This window comes from Patella vulgata, chromosome 6 (assembly GCF_932274485.2).
Source record: "Patella vulgata chromosome 6, xgPatVulg1.2, whole genome shotgun sequence".
Taxonomy (NCBI): domain Eukaryota; kingdom Metazoa; phylum Mollusca; class Gastropoda; family Patellidae; genus Patella; species Patella vulgata.
In genome coordinates, this window is record NC_065884.2 from 25,100,016 (window position 1) to 25,113,194 (window position 13,179).

Below are 13,179 nucleotides of genomic sequence, written 5' to 3' on the forward strand. Positions count from 1 at the left end.
TTAGCCGTTATAATAGTAAAGGAAGAAGTACTTTCTAAGAATCTATCTTTTATTTGTGTAGATATTATGTTTTCAGTCAGTTAAATCCCAAAAACAAAATAACATTATGCCTACGGTTGTCGCCTCTAAGCCAATGAGAAGTAACTTCACAACGGGGAGAGAGACAGACAGAGAGAGATAGTAAAATAATCAGACGTGACATCGAGGGGAAATGTCAATCACGTGATCGGTCAAAGGGCTAGATCATTCGAAACCCTTCATTGGTTGTATTATTGATGTTCAAGTCTTTTTTAAAACAAAAAAAGAAAAAAAGTTCTTCTCAATAATTTCTTCAGAAAACAATTATTAGATAATTAATAAAACGTCTATAAATAAACTATTAGTATTATATTTTCAGCTATTACCTTGTCTAATAAACAAGTGCAGCATTTAAAATGAAAATTTAATTGAGAGAGAGAGAGAAATGGGGTTTAACGTCCACTCGCCACAAACTAGGTCATTTCGGGACTAACAGTTGACTCAATGACAGACTATGATACAGCGCAGCGCGCACATGCTAACCATTCGGCCATCCAACCCCCCGAAAATTTAATTGAAGGATGATTTATGTGAGATTTTTTGACACACAAATAAGATATTTTTTTAAGATATATTTTATTTACTATAAATGATTGGTAGATCAGGGAACAGGCAAAATACCAAGGGTAACAACTTTTAAGAAATCGAGTGATTATTGAGAATTGTTAAAAATTCACAGGCTTCATAAAATTCATATATTATATATATATTGTATATCAATTTTGAGTCAGACAGATGATAAATTTAGTCTCCATAGAGTGGCCACAAGATTTATCTAATAAACATGGACTTCAAGTCAATTGTGCGATAACATTTACCGCTAGAGTGTGGCCACAAAATTCATCAGAGTAATCAAGGGCAATAACTTGACTGGAGTTTGATTTAAAAAAAAAAAGATCCAATAACAACCTAGAACATCATCAAGGATTCTAGATGGTTAAACCAACAGACAGCAAGATGACAAAAATTTTTTTAATGTAGATGTATAAAAAAAATGGATTCAATGCCAACTGAAGGAATAATAACAAACAATATTCAAGTTTTCCCCACAGCAAGAACATTAAGAAAACATTTTGCTTTATACTGTAGCTCACTTTTGGATATTTTGAATCGTGTCATTTAATGGCCAACAGTATACCGGTAAATGTTACTCAGAATCTGTGTAGTCAAGGGGAGGTAAGTTGCACAATTTTGTTCATCAATTATAAATGTACTTGTGTTTAGAAGCCTATTTCTAAAATATATTTCCATTCTGTATAGTACAGAATACTGAATGAACAAAACTGTAACAGACCGAACTTGAAATTTAGCTAATTCAAAAATTAAGCTTCTATAATTCCCTGCACTGCAATTTCTTAAGTACCATATATATAATAATCCAAGGTTTGTTGTTTGAGTCTTTGCGGGAATCAATCCACAAAAGACACAATTTATGTGTGATGAGTAGATGGGGTTATGAATTGTTTGGATTATACCAAATCACTGGAAAAAAGTGATCTGCCATTCCCCATTGTCAGTTTTTTCAGTATATAATTTCCATATTTCTTTAGTAAATGCATTAAACATATTTTAAAATGGATGTGATCTTTGTTTTGCAAATTGAATATCCCTTCAAATAAGGTATGTTAGCTTAGTGATATGCAGAAGTCTTCAAAAATTATATTTTTAATGACTTAAGCAGTGGACACAGGCGAATCAATCGGTGCCAAATTTTATTCGTCCGAATGGGTGGACACCCTAGGCGAATGCTTCACCCAACTCACCAGTCGATTGCATCACCTTTCACGTCACATGATTAAACATGCCGGCGTCTGTCTATATCTTCAAACAATCATGTGACTTCTCGATATGAGTGGATGATGAGTGGTAATTGGCTAATGAATTCTATATTCGTCCAAATGCTTCGACGAAGCGGACACACTAGGCGAATATATCAAACATGCTTGTGAATTTCAATGCCGATTGATTCAGCCAAATCATTCGGCTAGTGTGTCCATCGCTTAAGACTAGGAGGTTTTCTTCAGACCAGATAAAATACACAGACCGATTTGGCACTGGAATTTCATCAAGGTGCCTAATATGGTTAGTATGAATATTGCACAGGTACTTGTAGGGATGAAAATAAAACATCTTACTACTGCTTGACTATATACTACAATTATTGGCAGACGTGACCCTTTTAAGTGAAGGAAGTGAAATGGGGTTTGTCCTACTTCTACTGGGCTAATGAAGACAGGCTTTTGGGTGAAGGACTTTAACCCGCTTGTACCAACAGATATCATGTGTAATTTGAGACTAATAAAATTCTAACAGTTCTGGTTATGATATCTGGTAATAGTATCTAAATGTAGTGAAATCTTTTTTTACCTAAAGTTGAATCAGTCATAGTGTAGGGAAAATTGTAACGTTTCAATATACGTAACATCGAGTTGAAACCTGACCATGTGTCTTGGGCAACGTAAAGGTCAGAAAAATCTGGTAGAAGTTTTATCAGAGCTGAGCATGATCCTGAACCCAACACCCGGGATTGTTGAGGCTTATGAAGTGCTGATTCTAAATCTTCTAAATCACCTCCAATCTGCAACATGCTAAACATATAGTGTTAGGTTATATTGAATTGTTTGCATATATCACAATAGTTTCAAAATTATATCCTGATTCATCTATACTTTGTGGAATTTTACTGAAAATATAACATATTAATTTACAGGCACATAAATAACTAGTTATTCAGTTTCATTTATACAACAGTTGTTATATCTTTGCTCCTATTGACAATCATTCTGAACAGAAAATACATTTGTATCATTGCATGTTTATGTCCATAGATCAACCAACTGTATTCAATAAGAGTAACGACTATCATTACAATAGGCCTACATGTTCATCTCATTATTTATGATATTGAATATAGGACATGAAGAAAGGCACATGTATAGTATTTATTTCTCTGTTTTATTATCAGATAAAATGATAAAATGTTAAAATGAATACCCCAATGTAACAATATTTTTTCATTTTCAGTACTGAGTGGATATAACTAACAGATTCTACATTACTTTTCTATTCATAAATATTTCCCTTTTAATTACCTATTATAGAGTTAGGTTAGTCCAATGAATAAAATCAGAGAAAATGAAATTGTTATTATTAAATTATTGAAGCTATTAATGATACATTATGTAAGAATTAGATACAGAGCTGGTCGTTTTGCTATAATAGTTCAAAAATAGATATTGAAAATGAATATATTGAGTATCTATTTTATAATCATACTCTCAAATGGCGGCGGTGTTCTAATCTACTGAAATTCAGAGCCATTGGATGGCCCAGGAAGTGAATTATGGGCTTGTCACATTAATAAATGTTTCTTTGAAATAATAATAATGTACTTACTACATCCCAAATACATCTAAATTATAATGGATTTTTCCAGGTCCAGTACCAAGATAACCATCTTCCAATCCCATTAACTGAGCATAGAACATCTCTACCTAAGTATCAAAAACAGAAAGTTGTTTTTATAAAGCACAGTTTTAAAAACAAATATCAATGTTAATATTTTTTCAATTTTATATAATTTGCATTTGATATTTTCATATTAAAGTGGCTAACATGTAGTACCTTAAAAAATCTTTTATAGTTTGCTTACCTTTGTCGACAAATAAAATTGTTATTGTAAAATATAAGTTCCCATGCATTAAAAATTGAAATATAAGCCTTAATATTTAGTCTCAATTTTACTGCTTTTCCAAATTAAGTGTTCCATCTTTTTCATAGCTTCTGTGACAGGGCACAAATCATTGTTGTCTAACCCTTAATTCTGATACAAGATTTCTTTCTTATAATTAACTTAGCAATACAAGCCAGTTTTTATGTTTAAAAAAACCCAAACAAAACAACACTGATAGAAACTCTGCAGAACGTTCCCCGACAGATTGCTAGCTTATACATTTGTTTTAAAAATAAGAACAACTAAGCTTGACAGTTTCACATACATTGTGCCAATATGGAGAATCTGGATTCAGCTTTATTTGTTCCAAGACCCATTTATAGTTGGTTTGCAAGAATGTTTGTAGTCTTGTACAATAATCATTGTAAGGGGAAGTACAATATCCAGCTACTGTATTCTGCCAATTCATAGCAATCATATCACGAGTAATATAACCTTCAACCAGACCAGCAGCATAGGCTTGTGAAGAGCTGTTATAAGATGAACTAGATGTGACATCTAAATATGCCCAGCTGAAATTATGAACAAAAAGAATTCACTAGATATATCGTATAAATTTATACACTTACCATGAATCATTCAAGAAGTAAGAAGTAGGGAACAAATTTAGCTTAAAGACTTATGTTAACTAATATCATATCATAAATTTGACTTATTAAAGGCACAATATTTCAGACTTTCAGTCCATACTCCATACAAATTAAAAAGTTTGGCAGTATTATTGCTGTTGTGACCTGCTTGTCACCTGTGCCATACCTATTCATTATAATACATTGGGCCTATTAATAATATCTACATCTCTCTAGCCTTGTTCTTTCTTGCTTTACAATTTTATTTTATTTGTATTCTTTATTTAGTCTTTTTTCTTACTAAACACTATAGGATTACATGTCAAAAATATCTGATAATGCCACGATTTATATCTGTTACTGCCAGGGCAAATTTCTCCTAATAAAGAATGTCAAAAGTTGCAATCGAGCGACATATAATTTAATCCTGTAACAGTTCTGTCAGTCCCGACAACTGAGGTATTGTGAGTACCTAGAATTGTGACATATAAAGGATATGTTTCAGCCGTCCTGGCTGGTTGAGATATTTACCTTGTCAGTCAACGCATGCATTGCAGACCTAAAACGCCTGTTTCACTCCATTGTCACTATATATTTGTGATTGAGAGCTAAAATCTATTCTGGAATGTTCAATTGAGACTGAGTATTGTGAATAATATACTGCATTGAAATGAACAATTTGTGGACTGGTATTACTTTTAGTTTTAGAGATTGAACTTTCACAATATTGTTAACAGCCCCTCAAACAACGTTCTAAATTCGAGCCCAATCATTATTTAAAACATGTATATCATAATAAACAATAATATAATAATAAATAAATCATTTAAATGCATACATTGATTGATACAGAATTGGATAGCACTCACCAAGTTTCGTTGACGGAGTTTTGGAACTCTGCCTTAGCAACCCACTCTTTTACTTCATAGTCAACCACAGAAAAGGTTTTAGATGAATAACTATACGTAACATACGCTGTTTGTAATTCATTTTCTTTTAAATTCGAATAGACTATTTGTAAACAGAGCAGAAAATTAAACAGCTGCATGAGGGCCGCCATATTGTAATTATCACATGATTTGTGACATCACGTGAGACGGGAGTATACATTGTTGTTTAATTTAACACATTCTCCTCATTTAATAGGAATACATTTGCATATTCGTCACGTTACAATTATATTTTCATAATGATAGATAATTGGGCAGTATTTTCTATTCATAATATTAATGAATTTCTTTTTGTTTCACTTAATTTATAACCCCTCCTATAAACTTATAAAATTGATTTTCGGAATCGAAATGAAATTCGTCTGCCTACTTGAATCAAATAAATCTAAAAAGTAAAAGTGACTGTATGACCTTGTTTGTAATAAAGTGTTCCAAATCGAATTCATAAGTGCTTACAAGCCGTTGCCCTAATGATATCAGTGACCTAAATAGATCACAACCACATTTATTGCTATGAAACGGGCCAGTAATGACTACAGTGCAAAGTGTGAGTAAATGTTTGATTTTTGATATTGATATTCATTTTGCCATATTTGCCTGACAGAGAGGACGTGAGAATTTTGATATAAAATAGAACTTAGAAGTGATAACACTAGCCTACTGCATCTTTGGAATACTTTAGTTAGGGATCAGTGAATGAGTGATACTACTAATATTATGCAAACTATTCCTGATACCTTTCAAGTATTTAAATAATTCTCTGAGTCCTAATTCTATACGGTATAGACTAGAGTTAAGACCTTGAGTCTCTCTGTATTTGATTTGATTTGAGCAATATAGGAAACTAAGGAAGTCAATGCAAGCTATTGCACAAGATGAATTTCTATAGTAGGCCAAAATGTAATATATTACTATCAGTCCAAAAATGGTTAACAGTAATCACAGTTCAGTAGCTATATCAACAAAGATTTGATGAATTGAAATTCAAGCGATCTATATGCCGCTCCGTAAACAAGTCTATACCACAATCTTTTATGCTCTGCGAAATCTAATTGGTGGACCTATATTTAATCCAATTGAATCCTGCAAGCCGGGAGATTATCTAGCGTTGATATTTTGATTTTGTCATATAAATCAAATGTTAAATAATCAATCTGAGTAGGCCTACAGTAGCCTATAGGCCATGAGAAATTTTATACAGTATTTTTTGGAAAAATGAAAATCATGCACAGTTACTTTATTAGTGTGTGTTTAATCGACCATTTGTATAATTTTGTGATCAGTATAAAAGACAAATCCTTGTATCTAACTTTCTATCCACCCCATATTAAATTAAATTATAGATAGAAGAAAGTTGTACAGGACAGCAGTATTAGAAGTGGATACACCTTTTGTTGCACACTTGCTCACTCACCTCAAATGCATTCTATTAAAGGAGCTTTGACTTGGGTAAATTAGATTTGGGTTGGGTTGATCTGATATGTAATTTCAACCAGTGATGGGGCAAGCTCTTTATAAATGGTTAAATTTATGTGGAATGTGGTTTGATTGATTGTTAAGCTTAGTTTCACTTTTGGATGAATCTGTCAACTGTTGAAATATTATCTTTATGTATGGAACTAAAATTTGTCATCTCACAAAATATATCAAAGCATAAATGCAATTATTAGTTTTATTTTTGAACCAGAGGTCAAACACAGAATAACGTATGGTACCACTCTCTTGAATTTCAAAAATGTGTTTTTCGAGGGGTTTGAGTCTCCAAGTAATTTCTGTATTAATATTTTTAATTAAGCTAAATAGTAATATAGACACAATTTTCATTTAATTAATCTTATTAATTTTTATCTTCAGGAATTTTAGAAGCTTAAATGTAAGTCATTTATCAGCAACAGATTTTACCTACAAGGTGTGGGTAGGTGTACTAATGGAATTAAACCAAATGTTAAAATCTTGATGTCATTGATAGCCTAAAGATCTTCAAACAGTAGAATGAAGATAATAAACGAGAAAGGACTGGCATTATATGCTGGCTCTGGAGCACCAGCAGATAAAGAAGGCCACCTCTTGAAAAAAGGAGAGGTGAACAAGGGCTTCCAGAAGAGATGGTTTGTGTTAAAGGGAAATTTTTTGTTTTATTACGAGAAAAAAGGAGATCGTGAACCCATTGGAATGATAGTTTTAGAAGGATGTACAATTGAACTAGCAGAAAACACTGATAATTTTACATTTCAAATTGTCTTTCCTCACTCAGGATGCCGAACATACGTTATAAGTGCTGAAAGCCAAGAAATAATGGAATCTTGGATGAAAGCATTAAGTTGTGCCGGGTATGATTATGTTAAATTGATGGTATCTGAACTACAGTTTAAGTTAAGTGAGCTTAGCTCCGAGACAGCTAAGTCAGTGATTCAGGAAGCAGATCGTAATAGTAATATGCTCTCAAATGTGTATGAAAATTCACCAGGGGCTGTTGGTGGAAGCTTCAAAGCACCCAAATCTCATGCTGCAGTAAAGCGTAAAAATCCCTTTAATTCCATGAAAAATATGACCTTAGACTGGGACAGTGTTAATTACTTTAATGCTGCAACAGGTCAAGAGGCTGCGTTTACTTCCAGTAAAACTTTAGCAAGAAATCCAAGAACATTTCAGCAGATGCATGAAGAAATCAGCAAACAGTTTAAAATGTTTTCTGAAGATTGGCAGAACAAAACAGATGTCAACAGTAATTTGAATGCCATTAGAAAGACTTAATGATCTGTGTGACCTTATTCTTAACTATTTATGTAGGCCCCGTTTTTAATACCACTACTCATAGATATGATCTCTGCACTATATCAGTTGTGTTATCCCTAGTCTAAAAACTAAGCATTATCCGAGTTATCTTAAAACAAAAGATAGTTAAAACCGGAAGTTAGTCCTATCTATCAGTTAATATAATATAGTAATGAAAAAGTGAAGTTTTATTTGCTTTATTCATATATTCAATTTTAAAATCTGAAACAAGCTCAGTCAGTTAAATATTCACCATATATATATATGAAAATTAAAATATTGAGGAAAGAAACACAGTATTATGCGGCCAGTGCTTTCAGTTCCATCGGAACATCTTCAGGCCTTTAATATATATATATATATATAACAAAAAATCTTGACTAGTGTATTCATACATTTATTCCAATAACAAAACTCACCAAATGGTATATGAAAATGGATACTTTTGTCATAGGAAAATATAAAGTGTCCTTTTTGTAGTAACATAGAATAACAATACTGTATGCAATGTAATGTTACCACTTGAACCTAATCAGAATTAAGTGTTCTATTTCAGTACACATAGAACACATTCAAGGGTTCAACATTTAATCTGGTAACCTTCCTGTTTTAAGTTAATTTATTACATAGTTTAGATTTAAATTTTTGTTATCAATAGTTTTATACCTTATTAATTGTTTTAGCAATTTGAATTTTTGTCATCACGCCATAACAATTTCATTATAATAAAAAAAAGTTTTATTATTTTTTATATTCCACATTGATATGTAGTTGTATATTGTCGTCACCTGTGTCAGTTCTGTATAATAACTGTTAGTATCAGGAAGAACTAGAAGCCAATCAAATTTTAATTATATCTGATAATTACTTAATGGATTGTTATTCTTGATCAGTTTGTATTGTCTTGTAAATGCTCCCATTATTACCTACGAAAAAAAGAAGTATCAACCCTTGCGGACTGCTTGGATGTTTGCTGTGGGTGTATGTTTTGTTACCCAGCAACCTATCTTAGTATATATTTTGTTATAAGCATTAATCATAAAAATTATTCAATTGCATGTACATTAATCTTGTATTGTTTTATTTCTAATAATACAAAAATTTTTTTATAAATAATAACAGGGTGTCTAGTGACCCTACTTTTCTTAGTTACAACTATCGATCAGGAGAAGAATTTTAAAAGAGATCTTACCTTTGTTTGTCTTTTTTTTTATTTCATTTTTATGCCATTTTATATTCACATTGGCTATGTTGGACTTCAGAGAGAAGAGATATCTGGCAAAGAAGTAGTTATGGGTAGATCTTATGTATAGGAGACAAATACTAACAAGTCAAACACAAAATAAAAATCTAATTTTAATTAGATTGGCCATGTGTCTTTATTATTACAGTATAAATATATTTTTTATTTTTAGTTAAGACTTCCTTGCAATATTTTAATTATAGGTTTATTTTAATGGTAATGATTTGTTATCTTTAATTTTTAAGATTAATTTTTTGTGCTTGTGTTTTTAGCCCATTGACCCACCATTTGGTGTAAATAAGTAGTTATAGATTTCGAAGGGTTTTGGCAGCCAAGGTGTTGTTTATTCAGATTTGTTCAAATAAAGTTGCTGGCCCCCATAGGGGCTGGTCATGCATTCCGTAAAGTGCAAAATTAGAAAATCTTCAATAGACTTTTAATTAACAATGGCTGGATGTATTTCTTTAAAATTTGTTAGGAACTTGTTGAAACGTAGTGTGAAATAAACCCAGTGATTGCTTTCCATATAAATTTGTGTTTTATATCATATGTTCAGTTACTAAATGCCGTATAAGGATTTAATCATCTTTAGGTGATAAAAATAAATGTTTGTTAAAATTTAAGACCTAGAACCCTTAGGGGCAGAGCAGGACAGGTTCAAATTTAAACAATTTGACTTCTTCTCTGAAAGCACCCGTCAGCTTATGATTTAAAAAAATTACAAATGTTACTCAAGGTTGCACTTATTATGGTTTGTTCTAATGGAGGTAGGGACCAGGGCATGTATTTTTTGACTTCTCCTTAACTGTTTAATGGATTTCTGCAAAATTTGATTTGGTACTGGTAATTTGTTTGGGCAATACTTGTCCAGATTTATTAAATAAACTTACTTAGCTCCCAAGAGAAATACTCAATGTGCAGTTTAAACTAATCCCAGTTTGTCTTCTGTCCTTTGATTTTAAATGTGTTCTAAAGTACACCTTATATTTATAGCACACCAAATCAGTATTTTCTTTAAAATTGCATGTATATTTAATCCTTTTATTACATTATAATATTTTGCCAAGTTATGATTATTATCATTTTCTGCTTTAATGCTTTAAACAGGAATAAATGTTTAGTTAGAATGTCAATTTTTGTTAATGAACTTTTAATAATCTATCAATGATCAGATTATTCATTTTTTTTTAATTTTAATGTTTATTTATAAACCAGTTCAAAAATATTTAAAACCACAGAGCAAATAAAAATAGTAATATCCGAAAAGGTATCAGTAGTTAGAGTTTTGCTAGTTACAGCATATAGAATATTTGTGTTATTTGTCTTCTCCCTATCCGATTTGATTTGTTATGTTGAATTCTTCCCTCAGTAACTTACATTTATCAGTATTGAATAAAGATAAACATGACTACTTTTTGTAAACATTATTTTATCACTTACCGTATATAAACTCCTTATTATAAGTAATGAATTTTATTTAAAAATTTCTCATCTCTGATAAAATCATTTTGTTGTCATTGTTTTAGTAGTGGTACCACTTGTCCCACCGTTTTATCAAAATTCCTGCACACTTAAGGACATGCATACAGTTTATGCTTACTGTGAACAAAGTTGAGGTAAAATTCTTTCAATTTTTTTTTTTTTTACGTTTCCTTTATTTTATTTTAAAATATATTTAATCAGTGATATTTTTTTGCATGCATAATCCCTGGCTCATAATATTAGTGCAATAATATTTCCAAAAGCTTAGTTTTTAATTTAAATGGCTCAAATTTCATTAATTTTGAAAGAATATAATTTGTGAATGGCAAAGAGAAAGGCAATTTTTACTTGTGCCAACTTAAGCCTTTATTGTCTTCCAAGTAGTGGAACTGTTTTGACAAGAAAACAGCAACAAATGTCAGTGGGTTAATAGCCACTGAAGATATGTTGTAAAAGTTGCTCTGTTGATTATTGTACGTAATAAATTATGATTCATTATATTTATGTTATATGTTGCCTTTTAATTATCTTAAATAATATTTAATTACTATTCCCTTATTTCACCAAAGTCTCATAACATATGTACTAAATTATACATATCTTTCCTCTTATAAATCAGAATAAAATATATATTTTACCTTTTATTATAGAGTCTAGTTATTATATTATAAATAATCTTTTGATTCATGTCAAACATTTCATCAATTGTGACTGAGTAAAAGTGAAACATCAAGGTATGCTTATTTTCATGATACTAGTCAATTTCTTACAAATTTCTAGAATACCAATGGCAGAGCCAATATATTTTAAACTAATCCATCTGTAATTAGTTATATTTGAATTTCACAAATAAAGGAGAAGTGGTATCAGTGGTTCTGGTAAGAGTAAGCTTACCTATTGTTGTGCACAATGCATTAAATTGGTGCAATAGTTTTAACTTGGATTTTAGAAGCATATTGTTCTATGATGTATTCACATCTTATATTTTATCTAATGTGATTTGAGATTGGATAAACTAATTGACATTATTCAAAATGGATTTTTTGTTTGACCTGCATTAAATATATAAAGCAAATATTCAGAATAGAACTACAGTTATATTTAACAGGGAAATAAGATATAATAGCAGGTACAGTGTTACAGTGTATGCATATACAAATAAATACCTGTTTACATAGAGTACCTACTACATGTTACGATGTATATCTGATATACCTAGATATATAAACATAGTATACTATTTCATGTGATTATAACAGCTTAGGTTATTTGTTTTTCAGTATTGAGATTATAGGGGTGAAGACAAATGAAGCACGTCTCTCTATCTTTCCATCTAATTATAGCTTTAGACCAATTGACCGCGTGTTAAAAATGGATTTGACTCTACAGCTACATCATAAATGTTCTTTTTTTGATTGTATGCAAAATTTGAGACAAATTTGTTTACCCAACTCTGAGAAATCGACATTTTAGTCCGGCAGCCAAACCCCAGTTTAAGCCTTGACATCAAAATATAGTCCACCTAATGTTTTTCGATCTTAAATATGTGTCGATTTGGAATCCGGATGATGCCACCCTGACACCTTTTGGGAAATTTAAATATGCAAGATGGCAGACATAAGGCATTTTCTGGTTACTTTGGTAAAATTCATACATATTCTCTCGGACCTCGATTTGAAGGTGGTTTCTCAAAGAAATCGACCCGCAGAATCCAGTGATCTTGGGGACATTTCCCAACAGTGACGGATAATACCGCTAGGCTGAGTAAAACAAATAGCTTTTAGAAACATTTGCTTTCTATTCACGATGGTCCGATGGTTGATAGTGTTTGGCTTTGAAGAATTTGTGTTCTAATACAAGGAGTAGAATGTCCTCGAGGTAGTTGTTTTTATAAATGCTCATTATGCCTTGCTCTTAATCCCTTAATTGATACAGAAGTTTTTACAATTTATTTTCTTCCATGGTCTCATAAACTTAACTATGTCGATTTGGAGAACCATTTGGCATTTCGTTATGGCACATTTAGCTGTTCCATTATGAATTCAACGACCCAGAAAAAACCCCTACTATTTAACGTATTACACCATCACATTACTAATATCGAAATGTCCTGCCAAATCTGGTCGCCATTTTGAATAAAGTGGACATTGGAACACCTTTTAGTCGGAGAATATTTTTCGTTAATATCTGAATAAGTGTACCCCGAAAACCTATATACACACACCAATAATATAGAGGACATTATTATTTTTTTCTCGCCAAAATGAGCTCCCATTTTGAATTTGGCCCCTTAGCGGAATTAGCCGTCATTCTTAAGAGAGATAACCAACCTCATTGGGTTCAGTGGGT

The 13,179-nt window shown here is 31.4% G+C and overlaps 1 protein-coding gene across 2 annotated transcripts; it reads left to right on the top strand.

The window, feature by feature from the left end:
* Positions 1-754: 754 nt before the first annotated feature.
* On the top strand, positions 755-11,766 carry LOC126823384 (sesquipedalian-1). Of its 2 annotated transcripts, none has more exons than XM_050552202.2 (2): positions 755-1,254; positions 7,185-11,766. In XM_050552202.2, the coding sequence occupies exon 2, from the start codon at positions 7,323-7,325 to the stop codon at positions 8,082-8,084; it is 762 nt and encodes a 253-aa protein (XP_050408159.1). In that variant the 5' UTR covers positions 755-1,254; positions 7,185-7,322; the 3' UTR covers positions 8,085-11,766. The 2 variants fall into 2 exon arrangements, with proteins under 2 accessions (XP_050408159.1, XP_050408157.1); XM_050552200.2 differs by lacking the exon at positions 755-1,254 and adding an exon at positions 5,241-5,877.
* Positions 11,767-13,179: the final 1,413 nt, after the last annotated feature.

What these genes read in the sequence shown, in the direction of transcription:
- LOC126823384 (XM_050552202.2), top strand. Translation starts at nt 7,323, where the DNA reads ATGAAGATAATAAACGAGAAAGGACTGGCATTATATGCTGGCTCTGGA.